The 24129-nt window shown below is 47.4% G+C and overlaps 1 protein-coding gene across 2 annotated transcripts in view; it reads left to right on the forward strand.

Moving 5' to 3' along the window:
* DAAM1 (dishevelled associated activator of morphogenesis 1) overlaps positions 1–24129 on the forward strand; it is a 174980-nt gene that overhangs the window by 38470 nt on the left and 112381 nt on the right. For both annotated transcript variants that reach the window (XM_053397548.1, XM_053397589.1), the window contains exon 2: positions 17923–18145. In XM_053397548.1, coding sequence (XP_053253523.1) covers positions 17963–18145 — 183 coding nt within the window. In that variant the 5' untranslated portion in view covers positions 17923–17962. The remainder of the gene's footprint in view (positions 1–17922; positions 18146–24129) is intronic.

The following is a 24129-nucleotide window of genomic DNA, read 5'->3' on the forward strand; positions in this document are numbered from 1 at the left end:
AACTTCCCTGAACAGGGCTGCCTTAAGATGCCTTCTGAATGTCAGGTAGTTGTTTATATCTTTGACATCTGATGGGAGGGCGTTCCACAGGGCATGCGCCACTACCGAGAAGGCCCTCTGCCTGGTTCCCTGTAGCTCTGCTTCTCGCAATGAGGGAACCGCCAGAAGGCCCTCGGCACTGGACCTCAGCATCCGGGCAGAACGATGGGGGTGGAGGCACTCCTTCAGGTATACTGGGTCGAGGCCATTTAGGGCTTTAAAGGTCAACAACACTTTGAATTGTGCTCAGAAACGTACTGGGAGCCAATGTAGGTCTTTCAAGACCGGTGTTATGTGGTCTCGGCGGCCACTCTCAGTCACCAGTCTAGCTGCCGCATTCTGGATTAGTTGTAGTTTCCGGGTGACTTTCAAAGGTAGCCCCACATAGAGCGCATTGCAGTAGTCCAAGCGGGAGATAACCAGAGCATGCACCACTCTGGCGAGACAGTCCGCGGGCAGATAGGGTCTCAGCCTGCGTACCAAGTGGGGCTGGAAGGTCATATATGTAGGGTGAAGACATCCCTGCCCTCTCTCTGAGAATTCATCTTGAAACACAAAGCTGAGGGCCAGGGGAGACATAGAACGTAGTCACGTTTCATAGAATCATAAAATTGTAGCGTTGGAACGGACCATGAGAGTCGTCTAGTCCAACTGCCTGCAATGCAAGAGTCTTTTGCTCCATGTGGGGCTGGAACCCACAACTTGGAGATTAAAGAGTCTCATTCTCTACCAACTCAGCTTTCTCAGCTATGTTTTAAGCTGATAACATGAACCTACCAGTAGAAACCTGTGTAGCGAGTTTAGGAATTGTTGGATCCCCAGCAATAATTAACAGTTTTGCAAAGTACTCTCCTTTTGCCAAGGCCTAATTTTAGCAAAGGTTGATAGAATCGCCTGCGCTAGTATAAAAATACCTTTTGTAGCTCTCTAGCCTATTAAGATAAGAATGAAGCCAAAATATGTGCAGGTGAAGGATGCAAAGTATCTGATCGGAGAGCATGCAAAAAATGTCACATTTTGTTCCCAGTGTTGTTGAGTAATTTGTGCTTTCGTGTGTTTTCGAAGCCCTTAAAAGCCTTCTTAGGATAATGATTTACTGTCTACATTTTTGGTCTTCCCTCCCCTCGAACTTCCAAAGGGCGTATTTACCTTCCTGGCTGTTTTTGTCTGAAACCTGCTTAATCAGCTGAGACAGCTTCTGATGTCTTCATGCACTCGCCCTCCTTATATAACTTCTAGGTTCAGGAGCGTGTGTGGAAAGACCTGGCAGATGTGGTTGGCGCATGGTGCGCTGCTACACGAATCAAGCTTGGAAGGTTTTTTACTTTAATGTTGCTGAACTTCAAAAAGGCACATGATCCTGATTTTTGCGTCTGATTTTTACAAGCGAGGAGCGCATCTAGCTTTGCCTCTTACATGTAACCGGACACCCAGGATCGGAGTCCTGCCTTTTTATTTAAATAAAAGCTGGAAATCCTGCCTGGGGAATTCGATGAGAAAGATCACAGCATGTGTGCTTTCTCCAGAAGAACATGATCCTATAAGCTGGTGTGCTTGTTCTTTTTGACTGTCAGGTGTTGTTTTCCTTTTTTACGAATAGTTTTGTTTGTTTTTACGGAGTTTTCCAAAAAGAAGCATAAACAAATACAACCAAACAATGCAAACTAAAACATAATGAATCAGGACATGTTCGGTGCATACAAATAATGCAGAGACTGTGAAGTGCCATTTATAATCGAACTTCTTTTCTTAGGTATTTTTTGGCCTTGTGTTCGCTTGAAGATTTGTGGGTAGGCCTATGCTCATTGATGTGCCTATGCCTCCAATCCTAGCTTAAATAGAACCTGTGTCTTGCTTGCTTTTCTCTGATCTGGGGTCTGAACCAAAATCCATCCCTAAGACTTTCCAGTTACAGTTGGAAGCAAGTCACTTCAAGTTACAGTTGGAAGCAAGGTTACAGGTTACAGACTCCACTAACACAGAAATAGTACCTCGGGTTAAGAATTTTGCTTCAGGATGAGAACAGAAATCGCGCAGCAGCGGGAGGCCCCATTAGCTAAAGTGGTACCTCAGGTTAAGAACAGTTTCAGGTTAAGAACAGACCTCCAGAACGAATTAAGTTCTTAACCTGAGGTACCAATGTACTATGGTTTGCGAGACCTCCCATTCCCGACAAAACTGTTCTTTAATTTTTTTAATTAAACGATTGTGTTGCACAATATTAATAACACAGACGAGCACTCCTCTTTGCAATGAAGCGAAGGCGTTATTTTAATACACTACAAAAGGATATTCAATTTCCCTATTCCCCCCAAAACATTTTGACTGTGCAATACTAGCTCAACAAATGAAGCGCAGCGTGCCACACTGATTTTTACTCACAAGTTCAGGAAAAACTCGCCTTATTTTGCAGCCAAATAGACGCAGCTGCTTTGGAAGATGTGTTCCGTTTTTTGTCAGCTGCAAATTTGCACGCCAGAAACCAGTTAGAAAGTCGACAAACAGTTCTTATGTCATATTGCTCCTAAGCTAAAAGGAACAGTACTGAATGTGATAAGCCAGAAGAACTTCTTGTGATTTATCTCACTCCTGCATTAAAACACACACACACACACACACACACACACACACACACTGCTAATTTGAAGCATGTTTTAGAGACAAAAGCCTATTATGTGGTGTGCTTTACTGAATTTACCTTGAGTTAAGAATCTTAAGCATTGATTTTACAGCTTTGCCTAGAGCTGGAAAGGAATTACCCGATTAGTGCATTCCTATTGCACATCTCTAAAAGACTTGCACTCCAGTGACATACCTTCAGGCAGAGCAGTGATTTATCCAACCTCCTTTCAGCACGTAATACGTTTGTAGAAGTATATTTGCTAATTAAACCAAGAAAAAGTGGGTTTTGTGTCCTGCATGAATTCTGTACTCTATTTGTAACTTTGCATGGTTTATTTTGGTTTTGACAAGCATGAGGAGAGAGCATTGTTATGTTCAGTCATGTTTCCCTTCTTTGATTTAAAATGACATTGGCTGCACTTTCAAGCTGCAACACCACTTCTTTTCTCCAGAACTGTGTTTCTCAGAAAGCTAAATTCTGCACTCAGTATCAGATTCTGCACTCAGGGATTTTGTATTCTGTGAAATTACTTTCAGTTACAAACCTTACAGCAAATCAATATTGATGACTTCTGGTGAATAAAATTACTTCCAGTGGGGGGGAAAAAAGAAGTATATTTGCGGAATAAAATTGTTACTAAGATCTAAGATATCGGATGCTAAGATGGTAAATGTTAGCATCAGAAGAGCCTGGTAGTGGCCCATCTAGACTTGTGTCCTGTTCTTATCAGTGGCCACCCAGAATCCTGTGGTAAATCTGCAAGCAGGATTCTTGCTCAAGAGACCTCTCTCCTCCTGCTGTTTCCCTCAACTGGGATTCAGAAGCACTGCTACAGCCTTCATGGCTAGTGGCCATCAGTAGCCATCTCCTCCATGAAATTGTGAACTCTTAATCTTTATACAGTGGTATCTCGGGTTACAGACGAATTAAGTTCTTTACCCGAGGTACCACTGTATAGAGATTACTCTGAATCTTGAAACTTCCCCCCACCCCCTTTCGTGGGTCCTAATGTCAGCATTTACAACTGCATACAGTGGTACCTCTGGTTACGTACTTAATTCATTCTGGAGGTCTGTTCTTAACCTGAAACTGTTCTTAACCTGAAGCACCACTTTAGCTAATGGGGCCTCCCGCTGCTGTTGCACCGCCGTCGCGCTATTTCTGTTCTCATCCTGAAGCAAAGTTCTTAACCCGAGGTACTATTTCTGGGTTAGCGGAGTCTGTAACCTGAAGCGTATGTACCCTGAAGCGTATGTAACCTGAGGTACCACTGTATTATTCTATAAAGAAGGCTGATCGCCAAAGAATGGCTGCTTTTGAATTATGATGCTGGAGGAGACTCTTGAGAGTCCCATGGACTGCAAAAAGATCAAACCGATCCATTCTGAAGGAAATCAGCCCTGAGTGCTCACTGGAAGGACAGATCCTGAAGCTGAGGCTCCAATACTTTGGCCACCTCATGAGAAGAGAAGACTCCCTGGAAAAGACCCTGATATTGGGAAAGATGAAGGGCACAAGGAGAAGGGGACGACAGAGGACGAGATGGTTGGACAGTGTTCTTGAAACTACCAGCATGAGTTTGACCAAACTGCGGGAGGCAGTGGAAGACAGGAGTGCCTGGCGTACTCTGGTCCAGGGGGTCACGAAGAGTCGGACATGATTAAACAACAGCAAGCACAAGACGCTGAACCAAGCATGGGGAGAAACTGCAGCTTCTGTTCTTCAACATGGGAAAAAGCTTCCTCTTCCCCTCGCATTATCTTGTGAGCTTTGACTTCTGTTCCGTGAGGATTATGGTCTGCGTTCCCGTCCCTGCTGGCTTATTAAACCTAGAAATGCAAGCTACCTGTACGTGACAGATAAAACCTTGGAGAGCGTAGAGAAAAGAACAAACTCTGGGCTGGTTTGAATTTTGGGAGGGAGTTGAAAGGCTTCTGCACACATGGCAGCGAAGATTCCAGATGGACTTCAAATGGGAGGTGAGAGCTTTGATCATGGAAGCCATAGATCAGGAGAAGCCCTTTCAGTTTCGTTGGGTCAGAAACAAGCTACGTTGCAGTGTGTAGCTCTTGGACAGACACAAGGCAATAAAGACTTTGATCTAAGACTTATTGGAAAGTTGAAATGAAGGGCAATGCGTGCATTCATCGACGCCTTGGGGGAAACCCGCCCCCCTTGAATTATCATATAGCCAGGGTTGGAGTCAGTTTTTATTTTATAAAACTTGCTACCTCCACCATGTTTAAACCTTTAAACAAACCCAGTTCTTTTAATATGCTTAGCAATTTTTGTCATATCTTGCTTCTCCTAAAAGTGAGGGAGCTTAATTAAATATATATATACATAAATGATACCCCAAATGTTGAAATGCTACAAAACCCACCTGGGAGTAATTGCAGTGACAGCAGCTCATATTTTGATTTCTTGATCTACCTTCCTGAAGATGTAACAAAAATAATAATAATATGTTGGCAGTTTGCAGAGGTGAGCCTTGTCTGTTTTCTGAAAAATGCAGGCATGTCGTCTGGTAATTTCCCCCTAGAGGTTATGATAAGGAAGGGACCCTAATCTTCCACGCTGCTATCCAAAGTTGTGTTACTTCTTTGCAGGGTAGATTGGATATGTAATGGATGAAAAGTTGTTGTTGTTTTTTCCTGTGATGGAAAGCCCAAACCTTCACAAAATGTTTTAGAACATAAGAACATTAACAGGGTATTTTTCCTTCAGATAACTACAACCCGTGAAACAAGCCCAGATTTAAATATGGATAACTGTAATAAAAAATGAGAAACAGCTTGAAGGAATAAAGGCTTTAGGGACCATGTCAAAGAAGTGATTAACTGCAGAAAGAAGTTCCAAAGATGAGGGGTTATTACTTAAAGCCCCCGTCCCTGCGATATGCTAGCTTGAGCTTTTCTTAGAGGAAAATTACAAGCTTCACCCAACCCCTCTGTAGCCGCAAATATATGAAAAGCCCTCAGTTTGAGATTAATTGCTTGGCTCCTGATGGTTTTTTGAAGACCGTGCGCCGACAGCAACTATTTCATTCATACACACTGTGGGCAGTCAGTGCTCCCATGTTTAGGCTCTGCTTTTAAAATGCTGCATTCTTTAGAAACTGTATCCACACACATTAGCAGGATGGAACCAAGAAAAGTTGCCAGTAATCTGTGGGGGAAGAAAAACATTGAGTTTGGAGGCTTTTCAAACACTGTGCCACTGTTGCCTCTGGTTCCCTTCACCCCCGGTTCGTTCTCACTCTCTTTTATCCATCTGGTGGTGAAATGTCATTTTTGGGGAATACTGAATGATGCTGCCCACCTCTACTACTAGAACAGCAAATTCCACACCACCGGACTTCTAATATTTGTGTTTAGGGTACACGGCCCTAAATTAGACATGAATGAAGCTTTCTTGGGTCTCGCTGGGGAAGGAGTGAAATACCTCCTTGGTCCAAATTGCTTTAGTGAAACTCCCTAGAGTCTGAACTGATTGCCCTCAGGCATGTTTGGACCACAGGTCCCTTAACCCCCAGCCAGCCAGCTTGGCTCAACAGATACCAGGGCGCACAAGACTGCTCTAAATGGTGTTATTGTTTTTCTTTTGAAAATTGCACTGCTTTTATTTTCAGATGAGGAGTAGATAACCACAGGAGATATTTCTGTGGCATGGAAGATTTATATAAAACTGATAAGGCTACGCCGCCTCACCAGCATACTTTATTGATTTCACTGATTTATACAAGAAGCAACAATCAATATTCAACCCTCCTGCCCACTCCTTGCCGAAGCACCAAAACCATGGACCCTGCAGTTGACAGTTGTGATGTATGATTAACAGGGTACCTGTTCCCACGCTCATTCCCTTTTTCCTACTCCTGTGGTCCCATTGAACATTGCAATGGGATCTTCTGAAAAGCACAGAAATTTCTATCCTGTTCAGTGTGAGAAACTCAGACATATAAACTAATTGCTAAATGGCACCTTAAACCTAGGTTACAGTGGCTAGGCACCTTTTGTGGTGATTTTTTTTTTTTTTTTTTGCAATGAGATGATGTTATATTTTCATTTCTGTACTGCTTTATATTTTAAAGAAGAAAATCCCAAAGCAAAAATGGATCTTGACTGACTGGGCAAGATCCATAAGGTGCAAAGTGGAGGATCCCCAGGGTTGATCTATTTTTCAGTACATGCATCCTATTCAGTAGAGGGAAGCTAAAATGGACCGTGATTCCTTGGCTTATTTGACTTCTGAAATCTGAGAACAGATTGTGGGTCCGTTCTCTTCATGTGCCAGATGTGGTTTAATGTAGAAATAGCTGCAGCTGTTCCTCATACAAGAGGCAGAACATCTTTCATCAGACTCCAGAGGTCACCGATGTGGTGCTTGCGGGAGCTGTGGTGATCTCTTCTGGTGCCTGAAAACCCACCGAGGCACCAACACACTGCCCCCTTGGTCATGAGGTAGCGAGGGCCATTCCTTACTTCTCCCTGGAAAAGACCATAGAAGAGTAGCTCTCATTTCCACTTCCTCTTACAGCGCTATGTGCTCCCCATGACTCAAGATAGATTTCGTTGGATCCGATTTTGACCCTGAGCCGATGGAGAAGCGAAATTTAAGGGTTGATGGAGATAAATGATCTGTGTGCATTGGGGGGGGGGAGAGAGCCAGTGTGGTGTAGTGGTTAAGAGCAGTAGACTCGTAATCTGGTGAACCAGGTTCGCTTCCCCACTCTTCCACATGCAGCTGCTGGGTGACCTTGGGCTAGTCACACTTCTCTGAAGTTTCTCAGCCCCACTCACCTCAGAGTGTTTGTTGTGGAGGAGGAAGGGAAAGGAGAATGTTAGCCGCTTTGAGACTCCTTTGGGTAGTGATAAAGCGGGATATCAAATCCAAACTCCTCAATCCAAGATCCAAATATGCACCCTGATCAGAAAAGGTTGGCAACATCTGATCTCAGAAATGCAGAATCACTGCTCATATAGGCAGTTGTGTGTGTGTGTGTGTGTGTGTGTGTGTGTGTGTGTAGTCTTCCCCCTCTGTGATGTGACACACTGACTTCACATCGGAAATAGGGGGTGATCTTCAATCAATAAATCCTGAAAGAAGGGCTTAGGGCTGCCATTCCACCACCCCACCCCACAATTTCCCCCAAACGTCGGGAAATTCTTGTTTGTAAAGTGGTCCCTTATAACTGAATACAGATTTCTCTTTCTCCCTCACCCCCCCACGCCCCCCGGAAGCTGTACTTTAACTGGGCACATGCTTCCTTTTATCTGAGAGTAAATAAAACTGGTTACTGCGTTTGGCTGAAACAGGGTGGGTGGCCTTTCAATCAAACCCAGCGCCCACATTGTGAGCAGCCAAGAAAACTCAGTCGGGAGCTGACTTTCCCGAGGCAAATGCTAACTATTGAATTGGATTGGTCGACTCCCAAACCCCACAAGGTGGTAATTGGCATTTCCAGCCCAAATGCAGCCAGCTTCTTTGTATACATTTGGATTCTGAGAAGCTCTGGTCATAGGTTGTACCCACAGCACACATTGAAAGCAAATAGCTTCCCCCAAAGATTCCTGGGAAGGGCAGTTCACCCCTCCCAGAGCCTCAGCTCCCATCGTCCTTAACAAACTACAGTTCCCATGACCCCGACTGCCGTCATTTGCCTGCTCTTGATGGGTCCGGCCTAAATATTTGAGCCCCTCTGCAATCTAAGATTGTTGTTGTTGTTTAGTCGTTTAGTCATGTCCGACTCTTTGTGACCCCATGGACCAGAGCATGCCAGGCACTCCTGTCTTCCACTGCCTCCCGCAGTTTGGTCAAACTCACGTTCGTAGCTTCAAGAACACCGTCCAACCATCTCGTCCTCTGTCGTCCCCTTCTCCTTGTGCCCTCCATCTTTCCCAACATCAGGGTCTTTTCCAGGGAGTATTGGAGCCTCAGCTTCAGGATCTGTCCTTCCAGTGAGCACTCAGGGCTGATTTCCTTCAGAATGGAGAGGTTGGATCTTCTTGCAGTCCATGGGACTCTCAAGAGTCTCCTCCAGCACCACAATTCAAAAGCATCAATTCTTCGGCAATCAGTCTTCTTTATGGTCCAGCACTGCATTAACTGTGCGCTGTGTACAGATTCGCCCTGGACAAAGCTCCAAAAGTGGAAGAGTCTCTAGGGATGCAGGAGCGATCTTGACTCATCAGGCGCAGAGAGAGAGAAAAGTAGGGCAAAACTCTTGGTGGCACAGAAGCTCGTCTTCATGTCCCCGGCTTTGCAGGTCAGTAATTTTGACATTTCTGGATTGCGGCTGGGAATACGCTGGGTTTGCATCTTGTAAGCGGTAGAGCCCCCCCCCCCCCCCGTACAGCAGATCGGTTCCTTTTGGACAACTCCCGCCTTTGCACCCTTAAATTTAATTTGCTTTAAGGGTTTGTAATCCACTTAATATACAACATCTAGTCAGGGGACAAGTGTGCATAAATAACATGCACAGTATAAAGTTATTTGCTCCACTGATAGCTCACCTTTCCTGCAACAACTTGAAAGTGGAATACATCATTCTCCCTTTCCTCATTCTTTTTTAAAATTCTCAGAACAACCCTGTGAGGTAAGTGAGACTGAAAGGCAGTAACCGGCCTGAGGTCACCCAGTGTGCTTTGTAGCCAAGCCTGGCTTTGAACCCTGGTCTCCCAGATCCTACTCTGACACTCTAACCTAGGGGTTGGCAAAGTTTCTGCGGCTTGGGCCGGTTCATGGTCCGGCAGACGCTGCGGTGGGCCAGAGTGCGCATGCATGCGCAAACGCTATTTCTGGTGCTCCTTCCAGCGCGGAGGAGGCGTGCGCAGCATCCCATTGGCTGCAGGAGCTTCCTGGCCAGCATTGCAGAAGGCGGTGCCCGCTCTGCTCTGCACCGGTTTAGCGTGGCACATGGGAGCTGACTGAGTGTGCAGGTCCATGGGCCGGTTAAACGACCACCATGGGCAGCTTGTGGCCCATGGGCCTGAGGTTGCCGACCCCTGCTCTAACTGCTACACCAAACTGAAGGAACGCTGCAATTAGCAAGCCAGTTTCGACTCTATTCCGCTCTTCACAAGTGCATTTCAGTCACCTTGTCTGTCTGCTGTGGTGACTTGATAAAAGGGGTTGAGCTGCGTGTTGACTTTGATCTAAAGATAGGCATTTAAAAGTCAAGCACATCATTAGCTGCCGGAGAAGCACTTCCTTGTAAACAACTTTTTGGTGACTCAGAATAAAAAATGCTGAAAACTGCCGCCTTCTCCTCCCCAGAGTTGACGGGCATTTGGCATGTGTTTTTTCCCCTACTCCTCCCAAAGCAGGGATGCTGACACACCAGAACTTCCTGGCTCAGTGCCAATGTGTTAGGAAACATTTTTTGGGTTCCATAAGCATTTTTCCTTGTTTACAGTAACTTCTGGTGTTCCTGAGAGAGGCTTTCAAGGTTTGGCATGCCCTGCCGCCTTTGCAGTACAGATCATGCAAATCTTTTGCTTCCTTGCACAGCTTGCTAAGCGGAACGCATGTGCCTTCAGCTGCCTGGCATGTTGGGCTTCCCTGTAAGAGCAGAACAAAACATGTGTGTTTGCCTTGTGTTAATAATCGGGGGAATGCAGCTACTTGAGTGTGGCAAAGCAGGTTAAAATTTTGGGGTACGGGGGGGATTTGAGACACAGCAACTGTGAGAAGAGGCTAAGCAGAGCTCAGAGCTGCAAAAGCACTGTTTTGTTGTTGTTGTTGTTGTTGTTGTTGTGTGTACACATACATGCACATTGCATTGCATTGCTTTGCTTTTCTAACCTGAGGTACCACTGTAACGTCATTCACTGCTCGTGCTCAGGCTGCACAGAAAAACCATTTTGGTTCCTGATATTCATTCCGATTGGGCAGATAAAATACAATGGATGCAATTCTACAAGATGTTGTGTGTGAAAACAGTTCAGATCCAATGATCCCCAGGCATACATCTCCAGATGGTGGAGGTGTCAGGTTCCATCCTGGGGCCCAGACGTCATCACTTGGTCACAAGTGGCGGATAGCCAGGTGCAAAACGCACCTGGCACCTGGCTAATTTGGATCACTGTAGCCTGGGATCTGGAAGGGGTCTTTAGCTCACAGGTAGAGCATCAGTTTGCATGCAGGTTCAATCCTGGGCATGTCCAGTTAAGAACTGAGAGAGGCACCCTGCCTGAAATCCTGCAGTATTATTAATTATTTTTTTATTAATTTATTATTTATACCCCGCCCATCCGGCTGGGTTTCCCCAGCCACTCTGGGGGGCTTCCAACAGAATATTAAAATACAATAATCTATTTAACATTAAAAGCTTTCCTAAACAGAGCGGCCTTCATATGTCTTCTAAAAGTCTGGTAGTTGTTTATCTCTTTGACATCTGGTGGGAGGGCGTTCCACAGGGCGGGCGCCACCACCGAGAAGGCCCTCTGCCTGGTTCCCTGTAACTTGGCTTCTCGCAATGAGGGAACCGCCAGAAGGCCCTCGGAGCTGGACCTCAGTGTCCGGGCTGAACTATGGGGGTGGAGACACTCCTTCAGGTATACTGGACCAAGGCAGTAGCAACATTACTGAGTATTCTTGATGATTTGAACCAAAAACATGCACATTAGGACCACTTTCCTTTGCGGCAGCAGGGGAGGGGTAGTCTATAAAATGCGGGGATGTTAATGGCCTAATTCCTGGGTCTGTTAATACGGGGGGTGGGGTGGAATAAGCAGAGCGAATTGTTTCCACTCCATTCTCCCACATAAACAAAATGATAAATAGCCAGTCTCTGCTACCCTTGTTTTTTGTCGTGGCAGCTCTCTTAATTACTTCTTCTCGTTTGTCTGCGCCGACCGGCCGTTGTTTGCCAAGTACAAAGCTGCGTTTGCTGGGCATTCCCTTTTGCCTCTCGCTGCTCCATTGTTGATTCCCGGGGCGCGACAAATTGGAAGCCTTCGCGGCGAGCTCTGTGTGTAGGCTTTCCCCATCTTAAGCCTCTTATCCGGCAGCCGGATCAGAATTTCCAAACGTTTCTGCGCTGAGCCTTTCGGTGCTCACAGATGCAGAGCCATCGGTCCCGTGCGGGCGCCATGGCAACAGGCCGCCATGGTCTCCGGCACCGTGTCACCTCGGTGGCTGCAAAACTGCATTTTTGAGATTTTCATATTATAACAGGTTTAAAACACAAACAAAACCCACACACCTCCCGGCAGCTGTTGCTTGTGTTGAGGAAGCTTGTGTTTTTGTTTTTGCTTAATTTAATTAAGTTAGCAGAATGGTGTCTTAATTCAACAGAGGCCGCCACCGTTTTTAAACACTACTGAGCAGCCTTCACCAGAAGGCAGCACTCTACAGTGGTACCTTGGGTTACAGATGCTTCAGGTTATGTAATTTCGGGTTGCACACCGCGCCGAACCCGGAAGTACTGAAACGGGTTACTTCCGGGTTTCAGTGCTCAGAAATGCACAGAAACGCCGAATCGCAACCCACACGTGCACAGAAGTGGTGCTGCGGGTTGCGAACACTGGGTTGTGAACATGCCTCCCGCATGGATCACGTTCGCAACCCGAGGTTCCACTGTATCGGGAAGCTTTTAATGTATTTTGCGTCGTTTTATATTTTGTTGGAAACCAACCAGAATGGCCGGGACAATGTAGTCAGGTGGGGGGGATACAAGTACAGCAAGTTGTTTTTTTTAATTATTATTATTATTATTATTATTATTATTATTATTATTATTATTATTATTCAACCCCTAGTGCAAGCTGTATTCTACCAGTTCCAGGGAATTGCAGGGAGTGCTGTTGTGCTCATGTCCACCTTGCAGACATCCCTTTGATGCATCTGGTTGGCTAGAGACTATCTTGCCAGAGTGGTACATGCTCTGGTTATCTCCTGCTTGGACTACTGCAATGCGCTCTATGTGGGGCTACTTTAAAGGTGACCCAGAAACCACAAATAACCCAGAATGCAGCAGCTAGACTGGCAACTGGGAGTGGCTGCCAAGACCACATAACACCAGTCCTGAAAGACCTGCATTGGCTCCCAGTACGTTTCTGAGCACAATTCAAAGTGTTGGTGCTGACCTTTAAAGCTCTAAACGGCCTCGGCCCAGTATACCTGAAGGAGCGTCTCCACCCCCATCGTTCAGCCCGGACACAGAGGTCCAGCGCCGAGGGCCTTCTGGCAGTTCCTTCACTGAGAGAAGTGAGGTCACAGGCAACCAGGCAGAAGGCCTTCTCGGTAGTGGTGTCTGCCCTGTGGAACGCTCTCCCATCAGGTGTCAAGGAAATAAACAACTATCTGACTTTGAGAAGACAGCTGAAGGCAGCCCTGTTTAGGGGAGCTTTTAGTGTTTGATTGTGATTTTAATATTCTATTGGGAGCCGCCCAGAGTGGCTGGGGAAACCCAGACAGATGGGCGGGTATAAATAATTTATTATTATTATTATCGTTATTATTATTATTATTATTATTATTATTATTATTATTATTAGAACAGAATGTTGGATCAGGTGAGCTCCCTTGGGCCTGATCTGGCAAGCTCTTCTTATGCTCTTACACCAGAGGTCAGCAACCTTTTTCAGCTGTGGGCCGGTCCACCGTCCCTCAGACAATGTGGTGGGCCGGTCTATATTTTGAAAAAAACAAACAAACGAATTCCTATGCCCCACAAATAACCCAGAGATGCATTTTAAATAAAAGCACACATTCTACTTATGTAACAACACGCTGATTCCCAGACCGTCCATGGGCTGGATTTAGAAGGCGATTGGGCCGCATCCAGCCCATGGGCCTTAGGTTGCCTACCCTTGTCTTACGCCCGCCATGTTTTCGACTACAGTTGCCATAGCTCCAGCCACCACTGTCCTATAGGCACCTCTGGACAAAACCCACAGCAGTGATGCAGTCTAGATCCAGCTTGCAGACTGCTGTAGCGAGGTCCCTTTGAAAAGGTATTGATTGGTGGTGTTTGATTGTCGGCTGCTTTTGATAGCCTGTTGAGTGGAGTTTCACTGAACTTGCTTTGACCTTGTCGCTAACGTCTAATCTGTTCCTTGTCAATAGCCTCCTGTGTCCTGCCTTGGGGGGTCTCCTCCAGCCAGTTCACCATGAGAAATTGTGTTAGAAAATCAGATCTATAAGCTAATCGCCAAATGACACCTTCAACCTAGGCTTCAGTCACCACAACGGAATGTCTAGGCGCCTTTTGCTTGGCAATAGAAATTATTAGTAGTATTATTATTTCTATACCGCTGTATATTTTAAAGAAATATTCCAAAATCAAACAAAGGCCCAGGAGACTTCCTTGGCAGGAAGGCCGTAGATCAGCGTTGGAGCCGGTGCTTGCTTGCAGAAGGTCTCAGGTTCAATATTTTATGTCTTCAAGCGGGTTAAGAAAGGAGCTCTGTCTGAAACCCGGGAGAGCCATTGCCTGTCAGTGATGGGCACACCTGTGCAATACAAGGCCTATTTCTTGCCTGCTTTATGGAGTTGTTGCAAAATATTAAAGTAAGGCAATGTATGTAAAGCCCTTTGGACACTTTAAAAAGAATGCTAAGCGAATGCTGCACTAATAATACGGTTGCAACCTTGTCAATAAGCCCACAAAGGCAAAAGCACCACCAGCACCCTGCTGTGGATTGGCAGAGGATAGAAGGAGAACTCCATCCTTTTTGCACCAGCTGGCTGGATTTTTCTTTCTAATTCTCCCCCTGCCCCCCAAAACCCACTTTTATTATAAGAAACTAATTATTACCAAGTCTGTCCCTTTTTTTGCCATAGTAATTTGCTTCAGAACTTAACTGAATAAAAAGGCTGACGTCTACTCACATATTACAGATAAATGGGCAGTAAGCATATTAACAAGAACTGGTCCTGTCTTTCAGGAGCGTTGAAGGGATTGTAGGATATGTGTTTGATGTTTAAATTTGTTGGAAGCCGCCCAGAGTGGCTGGGGCAGCCCAGTCAGATGGGTGACATATAAATTATTATTATTATTATTGTCAGATTTCTGCGTTGGGCATGAAAAAGAGGGAGCGTCTCACTTGGTTTCTGTGCTGAGTACAGAAGAGGCGTGGAACACTCCATTCACTCCCTGGCCAACCCATAGGCTAGTACTTAATTACAAGGCTATATAGCCTGGTGTGAAGAATTGATGCTTTTGAATTTTGAATTATGGTGCTGGAGGAGACTCTTGAGAGTCCCATGGACTGCAAGAAGATCAAACCGATCCATTCTGAAGGAAATCAGCCCTGAGTGCTCACTGGAAGGACAGATCCTGAAGCTGAGGCTCCACTACTTTGGCCACCTCATGAGAAGAGAAGACTCCCTGGAAAAGACCCTGATGTTGGGAAAGATGGAGGGCACAAGGAGAAGGGGATGACAGAGGACGAGATGGTTGGACAGTGTTCTCGAAGCTACCAGCATGAGTTTGACCAAACTGCAGGAGGCAGTGGAAGACAGGAGTGCCTGGTGTGCTCTGGTCCATGGGATCACGAAGAGTCGGACACGACTGAACGACTAAACAACAACATAGCCTGGTGTCAAAGTGCAAGGGTCAAAGAATCATTGAGTTAGCAGGGAGTGAGGCCCAGTTCCGTTCTTGCTCTGGTTGAAATCATTTTGGCTGTGGACATACCCCATGCAAACACAATGGCATTTCTTGTTTGTGGACCCGTGTGTGTGGGGGGGGGGTATCACGGTGCCCAAAGGCACACGAGTCCTGGTGGATTGGTTCCAGCCTCTACCTTGAGAAGCTTTCCTGCGCCTGTAAGTCCCCGTATACATGTCTCGCCCAACCTACTTTTGAAAACCTTGCTTCTGAACCGTTGGGAGGCTGAGGGCAGGAATGCGGCGCAGCCTAGCCAGACTGCATGAGCAACTTTTGTGCTGTCTAAGCTGGCATCTGCCTCGAGGGCATTGTGCAACGTTGGGTGGGATTTCTGTGGAAAGTCCGTGGCAGCGTGTTGGCAGAACGCCTTCCTTTTCATGGAAACACTGGCGGAGCTGAGGAATGGGACTGGGCTTCTGCCAAAAGCGGGTAATGAAGAAGCCTTGTGTGATCTTCACATGCAACGCAGCCTGGGTCATGGGAGTTGTTTGAGTCTTGCTGCTGTCGGGAGGTTGGAGTTTGCTTGCTAACCTCCCATCCTAGAGACTTGATTGTCCAGGCTGCTAGGAACTTGTTTCCAGTACGTTGCTGAAAGAAGCTTTCCCCTATTGCCTTTAAAAGGGGGGGGGGAGCCTTTACAATAACCAAAGAAGTGCAACTCTTGTGCAACTCTTCCAATTGGACCATTTAGATCTAGGCTGTTGGCTCTGTCTGGCAGCCGCTCTCCAGGTTGCCAGGATGAGATCTCCCTGATAGGGCTGGGCGATATCTGGTTTACAACATTGCAATATACCACCAGCTAAATATCAGCAATATATCAGTATATCATGATGTCTGAAATAAGGATGCGACTTTGTAGAGGCAAACAGTAGGGCCGGGCGATAACTGGTTTTCAACATCGTGATATATCACCAGCTAAACATTGCAATATACTGATATGTCGCAATGTCCGAAGTAGCGATGGAGCTCTGCAGAGGCATCGGCTGGCTTCACAGTTTTTCCCACATTGTGATTTTTGCATAGCAAACACACACATATCATGATTCACAATATATTGCAAGGTCAAAGATTATGTAACCACTGTCACGATATGGACTTCAAAGTGGTTTTGGAGGATATACAGCAGACGCTCAGGTAGCGAACGTGATCCGTGCTGGAGGCACGTTCGCAACCCATAGCATTTGCAACCCGTAGTGCCGCGTCTGCACATGCGTGGGTCATGATTTGGTGATTCTGCGCATGCGTGAGCACCAAAACCCGGAAGTAACCTGTTCTGGTGCTTCTGGGTTTGGCGCGGTGTGCAACCCGAAAATGCACAACCTGAAGCATCTGTAACCCGAGGTATGACTATATTGCCCAGCCCAACTTCCCTGTTGCCTATTACCTCTCATTTTTAAAAACTGGCAGTTCTAGGATGGAACGTGGAGTGTTCTGCATGTAAGGCACGGCCTGCGCCATCAAGCCACAGACTTTTCCCATAAATGCAATCACGTTGCATCATTTGCCTACGTGAACTAGATGTTGCCAGCCTAGTTTTGTAGATGTCACATGACAACACATTATTGATTATTATTATTATTATTATTATTATTATTATTATTATTATTATTAAATTTGTATACCGCCCTTCATCCAAAGATCACAGGGCGGTTCACTGGTGGCAAGACTGGCGTCTCCTCCTGAGAAGCTCCACTTCTTAGCAATGCTGCTTCTTAACGCATCCCTTGAAGGTTCGGCTGTGATCTGCAACTAACAACAAACGTTGGCGTGCCTATTATCTCTTAGTAATAGAGAAAACAATGTAAATTGCTAATTCCAGGCTTTTTGCAGCAGACGTGCTCCCTGGGAGCGAGCCTGTTAGACAGACGCTGACCTCTTAGGTTTCCCTTTTTAAAGATGAGTTCTCTTGTGGGGGGGGGCTTGTTGTTGTTTCTGTTTTGCTTCTGTCTCTTATGAGTTTAATGACTGGGGAAGCAGGGAGTGGTGTGGATGAACAGGAGCTCGCCGAAAAGCAACTAGTACTTTGTGGCTTTCTCCAATCAACTCTGCAGACCAGCTGGCAGAAGAACTGAGGGAGGGGAGGGCTGGGGAGATGATGACATCCTTCTGAGCACTGGGCTTTCCGCTTCCAGAAGTTTCCAAGCGGCACCCATCTCCCTGCAAAACTTGGAAGCACGAGCACCCTTGCTTTAAAAGGCCGGCGGAGAAAAATAACATTTTAATAATAATAATAATCTGCTGAACGAGGAAAATAACCAGCAGGGTCCAGTCACAGCGAGGGCATTTGAACCCTCGTCTCCCAGCTCCTAGTCTGACACTCTATAACCACTGCACCGCACTGTCTCTGGTGTTATTCAGTACACCTGCAATGACCATTGGTGCACTTGATACTCCCATATCGTTAAAAAGCATGGCAGCCGCTCAGTCAGGTCCTGCCAGCGAGCGGTTTATACTTCCAGGATGATGGTGTTCGGGCCAAAGGCTCCCCGTCGGAATGATGTACTGGGGACTACTTATTGAAGAACAGGGCTTTAAATAGAGGCGGTTAGTGGGATTGGTAAAAGGAGAATAGTGCTGGGGGTAGCCCAGTTCAGCTGCTAGCCCAAACTGTTAACACGTTCTCCTCTTCCCTCCTTTGTAGGGTTTAGTGTCTAGGAAGGCGAACCAGGAGAACTCCAGCCATGGCCCCACGGAAAAGGAGCGGGCGAGGGATCTCGTTTATCTTCTGCTGCTTCCGGAGTAATGACCACCCGGAGATCACTTACCGGCTGCGGAATGACAGCGCCTTTGCCCTGCAGACGATGGAGCCCTCGCTGCCCATGCCTCCGGTGGAAGAGCTGGACGTTATGTTCAGCGAGCTTGTGGTGAGTGATCGCCCTGCGCTTGTCTGTATTGCTGCTTTTATTTATTTCTATTAAAAATGAATTTATTATTCATTAGAAATAACAGTAAAACCAGACTTTAAGCAAAATGATGAAAACATAGATTAGGCCTGCTGTTTTTATTTTTTAATGTACAGGCGGGGGGTTCCCCCCTCCCCGTTCCTGACCCCTGTGCGCATCGATGGAGCAGGCACAAGCCCGCCCTGTTCTGCCCTGTTTTCCGGCCACTTCCGGGTCGGCAGCGATGAGCACGTGTGTGATCGCAAGCCAACTGGACACGCGTAAAATGCTCGCTGCCTGCTCGTAATAAAACCACAGTCCTGTCTTGGTAGGCTTGCCGAAGCAAAATAAGTTTTTTGGACAGGTGTTGAAAGCAATACGATGGAAGTAACGGAATGGTTTACTTCCGGGTTTCGGCACATGCACAGAAGCACAAAATGACGTCACGCGCATGCACAGAAGCACCGAATTGCGTCACGCGCTTGCGCAGACACAGCGCTGCGGGTTGTGAACGCCGCAGGTTGAGAACGTGCCTCCCGCATGGATCACGTTTGCAAACCGAGGTATGACTGTACATTATTTCTGCGGCCCCCTGTGGGGCTCAGGAGCCCAGTTATGTCCCCCCTTCCCTGCAGAGCTGGCAGCCCCTCACCCCATTTCGAACACCCTCCCTTGTGGAGGGTTCCCTCAGCCTCCTCTCCTCTCCCCTCTCCTTGGGAGTCCTCTGGGCAGCCGCTGCTGCCGCCGCCCCTGGTCTCTGAGCTGCCCCAGAGAGAGGTGCCTCCTCACACTGCCCCACAGGGGCCTGGGACTTGTCTTTCCATTCCCAACAGCAAGGGCTGGTGGGCTAGCTGGCTGGGCTCCCTTGCTTGCCTGCTTACTCCGAGGCCGTCTCAGCTCCTGGCACCCAGTACCCCCTGGCCAGCCCCAGAAGCACCATTCGCCTGGAGAGCTTGTAGCCAGGGCTGCTGCAACAAACAGCTGTGCAAGCCTTTGGGAGGCAGAGACTTGAAGGGGCATCAGAGGAGGGAGGGGGAAAAGAGGGACAGAGCCCACAGTTGCCTACAGCACCCCTGACCATCTTTCCAAGCACCCCAGGGTGCCACGGCACACTGGTTGAAAACAACTGACTTATGGGATGATGTACCTAATAAATCGAGGAGCAAGTTTTTAATCAGAGAGTTGGTGCAGAATGTGTCCTTTTGAAGAACAGAGGAAAAAACAAAGAACCTATCATAATAGGTTTCATTACTTGTTGTTTGCCAGTTTGGGCTCCTTTGGGAGAAAGGATGGGATATAAAGTTTAATAGCAATAATATAATTTCATTTAACTTATAGATGCATAAGCCATCCTTCAGTATAGAACTCCCAGTATGACTGTTTATGATGAAGCGTGTGTTTCAATTTTCTCGCAGGCGAGGGACTGCCAACCTTTTTAGGGACATTGGGATTTTTGAGGGAGTGCTGTAGGGGCCACCCCACCTGATCAGCCCCCCCCCCACAGAAAGACACCTATAGCATGCTCACAGGGTTCACTTTTCCAAGGGATCTGGGTGAAATCCGCCCCCAGCGGACTCGACCTATAGAGCTGAAGGAGGAAGTGGGGAAGAGTGTCACTTTTTCAACTTCCTCCTTCTGCTTGGTGCACCTTTCAAGGGAGGAGAGAATAACATCCCTCACTGCCCCAAGACCAAAGGGGCACTAAACGTATTTTTTGGGTTGGGGGCTCAGAGGCTTCATTCGTCTGTTAAGAGTTTGGGTGTAATCTTCGACACCTCCCTCTCCATGGAGGCGCAGATTGCAGCTATAACAAAGGCGGCATTTTTTCAGCTCCGCCAATCTAAGCAATTGGCTCCTTACCTCTCTCGCCCTGACCTAGCCACTGTGATCCATGCGACGGTCACCTCCAGACTGGATTATTGTAACTTGCTCTACGTGGGGCTGCCCTTGAGACTGACCCAGAAACTCCAGCGGGTGCAGAATTCTGCGGCGAGATTCCTTACGGGGTCCTCGCCACAGGATGACATTCACCCGGTGCTATACCAGCTGCACTGGCTCCTGGTGGAGTACAGGAGCAGGTTTAAGGTGCTGGTTTTAACCTTTAAAGCCCTATACGGCCTAGGACCCTCATACCTACGGGACTGCCTCTCCTGGTATGTCCCACAGAGGACCTTACGGTCTTCAAACAAAGACATCTTGAAGGTCCCAGGCCACAGAGAGGTTAGGCTGGCCTCAACCAGAGCCAGGGCTTTTTCGGCCGTGGCCCCGATCTGGTGGAATGCTCTGTCACAAGAGACAAGAGACTAGGGCCCTGCAGGACTTTCCGCAGGGCCTGCAAGACAGAGCTGTTCCACCAGGCCTTTGGCCAGGGCACAGCCTGACTCTCTCCTTTGGCAATCCTCACAGAACTTCTAGCCCAAATGGTTGCCATTAATTTGATTGGAATTAATTTTATAATGAAATGATTTTAGAATGTTTTACCATTTTACTGTTGTTAGCCGCTCTGAGCCCAGCTTCGGCTGGGGAGGGCGGGTTATAAATAAAAATTATTATTATTATTATTATTATTATTATTATTATTATTATTATTGACAGAGGAAGACCTCAAGGGAGGCACCTTAATTACCCCTGCTATAGACCCCCCAACTCATTTGCCATTTCCAGTGCCGGACAAGCAAAACTGAATCCAAGCATGCCAGCGCCAGCTGTGTCTTTGGCTGGCATGTTGGCTTCCCCCTTGTGCCAAGGCCCTTACACACAAATGGCCGCACGCTTGGGCATTGTGAGATGAGGGTGAGCCGCTTGTCTCGCTGCCTGTCAGGGCTTTGCCTGCTTTTTCCACCACACACAAGGAGAGAGGGGCTTGTGGAGGGGGAGAGAGGCTCTCACAAAAGGGCAGCCACCCCTGGCTTTGCTTTTTGACGGAGTGCAGTTTCGCAGCTGCTTGGAAATGGATGGGGTTGCCGAGGCAACCTGCAAGGCTTCCTCAGATGGGCGATGGGGGGGGGGGGACATGCCTTGTTGACTTCCAGTGTTTCAGCTTTTGGGTTAACGCTACCTTCAGGCTTCGGGGAAGAATAGGAGAGGGAGCAGCGGGGTCATTGGGGAGGGATGGGGGTTGGTGCGGCAGGTGGGTGGGCAAAGCCCGTGACCATGGGATCTTCGGACAATTACCAAGTGAATACCTTTGGTGCTTGCCGGACCAGAAGGTCGAATTCTTCCAGGCTCTTGTCTTGCTCCCACCCCTAAATCTCTTTGTGCTCCAGTCCCATCTGGCACCAGCTGTTGCATAATCTCACCAATTCATCTGTCCATCAAGACGTTGAGCACTTCTGGGATGTTTACAATGGAAAAAAACCCAGGCATGAGACGTCTTGTTGGGAGGGTAAGCAGTTCACGCAGATAGGATTTGTTCAGTCGGTCGATTCCAGATTATGAAATCCTAGAATTCTGCAGTTGGAAGGGACTCCGAGGGTCATCCAGTCCAGCCCCCTGCAATGCAGGAATCTCAGCTAAAGCATCCATGACAGATGGCCATCCAAGCTCTGCTCAAAATCCTCCAAGGAAGGAGAATCCTCAGCCTCCCAAGAGAATCCGTTCCACCATCAAACAGCTCTTCTGTCAGTTCTTCCTGATGTTTAGTCACAATCTCTTCTATTGTAACTTGAAGCCATTGGTTCAAGTCCTGCCCTCCAGAGCAGGAGAGAGCAAGCTTGTTCCCTGTAATGGGAATTGGGGTTGCTCGTGCGTAAGTTGCCGCTACTCTTGGCAAGGTTGCCTGGTTTAACCTTTCCCTGGCTGCACAGCCCTGACTCCGCGGCTGTATCAGTCACTGGCAGAATCCGTCAGTGGGCGTTTCCTGAACTTCTTCCAGCATAAAAGTTCTTTGACGCCAAGTCTCCGCCTAGCCTCCCTGCGCGGAAGTCTTCTGCGCAGGGTGGGCGTGGCCAGCGGAGGACCTGTGCTCTCCCCGCTGGTCTCTGTCGAAGAGTCCTGGAGCCACCTCTCCGAAGCCCTCCCCTGCTCCCCCTTCTTCCTGGTGTCACGCTGATTTCCTTCCCCAGTGGATGAGTTCCCTCTCTCCCTGCTGGGCCCTTCTCCGGGATCGCTGGGGGAGCCTTACCTCCACTCCTGGCTCCGATGGCAGTTCCCTGACATTCCCTCTTCCATTCCCTCTTCCATGTGGCAGCTCTTGAGATATTTGAAGATGGCTATCGTATCTCCTTTCAGTTTTTTTCTTCTCCAAGCTAAACATCCCAGCTCCTTCAACCATTCCTCATAAGGCTTGGTTTCCAGTCCCTTGATCTTCTTGGCTTCCCTTCTCTGCACATGTTCCAGCTTGTCAATATCCTTTTTAAATTGTGGTGCCCAGAACTGGACACAGTATTCCGGGGTCTGACCAAGTCACAATAGGTAAAGGGTAAAGGGACCCCTGACCATTAGTCGTGACCGACTCTGAGGTTGCGGCACTCATCTCGCTTTATTGGCCAAGGGAGCCGGCGTACAGCTTCCGGGTCATGTGGCCAGCATGACTAAGCCACTTCTGGCGAACTGGAGCAGTACACAGAAACGCCGTTTACCTTCCCACCGGAGCGGTACCTATTTATCTACTCGCACTTTGATGTGCTTTCGAACTGCTAGGTTGGCAGGAGCAGGGACCGAGCAGCAGGAGCTCACCCCGTCGCAGGGATTCGAACCGCCAACCTTCTGATCGGCAAGTTCTAGGCTCTGTGGTTTAACCCACAGCGCCACCTGCAACCAAGTCACAATAGGGTGGTACTATTTACTTCCCTTGATCCGGACACTAGATTTCTGTTGATGCAGCCTAGATTAGCACTAGCTTCTTCTTCTTTTGCTGCTGATGCTGCATCACAATGTTGTCTCACGTGGTCCATTAAAACCCCTAGATCCTTTTCGCACATACTGCCTCCATCTTCTGTTTGTGCTGAAACAGACTGGAAAACAAGGCTTGTTGCTTCCATTAATGGAAGATGCATTCATGCCTTTTAACAGTGGCATTAGAGGTCGAAAATCAGGGAGCGCACCTTTTCTCGTTGCTCCATATCTCCATGGCAGAGGAAATGTAGCTGTTGCTTTTTCCCGCACCTTTGAACGGTGTCATACCTGCCTTTAGAAGTGATGGCCCCGATCCCCTATGAGAATTACAAGAAGGAAAAAGCTTGACATTCTGATTGCTGGGGTACCTTTGAAAGCATGGAGCCGCACTGAGGAACCTGAAATCTTGAAAGTTTGATTGGGATGGGTAGGGCCAAGTTGGGTTTCTCCAGAGGAGCAGCGAAAAAGCAGCTAGGTATTTGCTCATCAGTGTAATGGGCGTAATTTGTACAGTTTTTGGCATGCCTCTTTTTTGGGATGCAGAATTCTCATTTCCATTCGTCAGTGTGCACACGCTGCCATCAACATACTGAAGCACTTTAGTATTCAGAGTGCAATGGAATTGATATCCCTATAATATGGTATAATCCTCAGGGGCGCAAATGTACCTCGTTGCAGTTAAAAGGCATGGAGCAAGTATAGCTCTGGGGCAGATTAACCCCTTTGGTTTGGGAGGGCGCTTAAGCCTTCCGTGTCATCAGCAGCCATTACAGACACAGAGCAATTTTAATCATTAGATCATGCATTATGGATCATGCTTGCTATCAGAATGGGGGAGGCAGCGTTGAAGGCACAGGTAATCCAAGCCTGAGACAATGACCATCAGGACAGGTGCGTTGTTGAGCAGCCTTAAGTGATACTCTCTGGAAGGGAGGAAGTGCCAACTTTCCAGTAATATGTGGATTTCCCCTCCAGTGGGTATAAGAGAGAGAGAGATCGATCATCTTATTCTTATCTCTCTTGGCATAGATACTAGTCATGGACTCTGAGGAGCCAGGATGAGGGGTAGGAGCCACCCAAATATTTATTTATTTATGAAAATATTTGTATACTTCTGTCATACACACACA

This window comes from Podarcis raffonei, chromosome 1 (assembly GCF_027172205.1).
Source record: "Podarcis raffonei isolate rPodRaf1 chromosome 1, rPodRaf1.pri, whole genome shotgun sequence".
Lineage (NCBI taxonomy): Eukaryota > Metazoa > Chordata > Lepidosauria > Squamata > Lacertidae > Podarcis > Podarcis raffonei.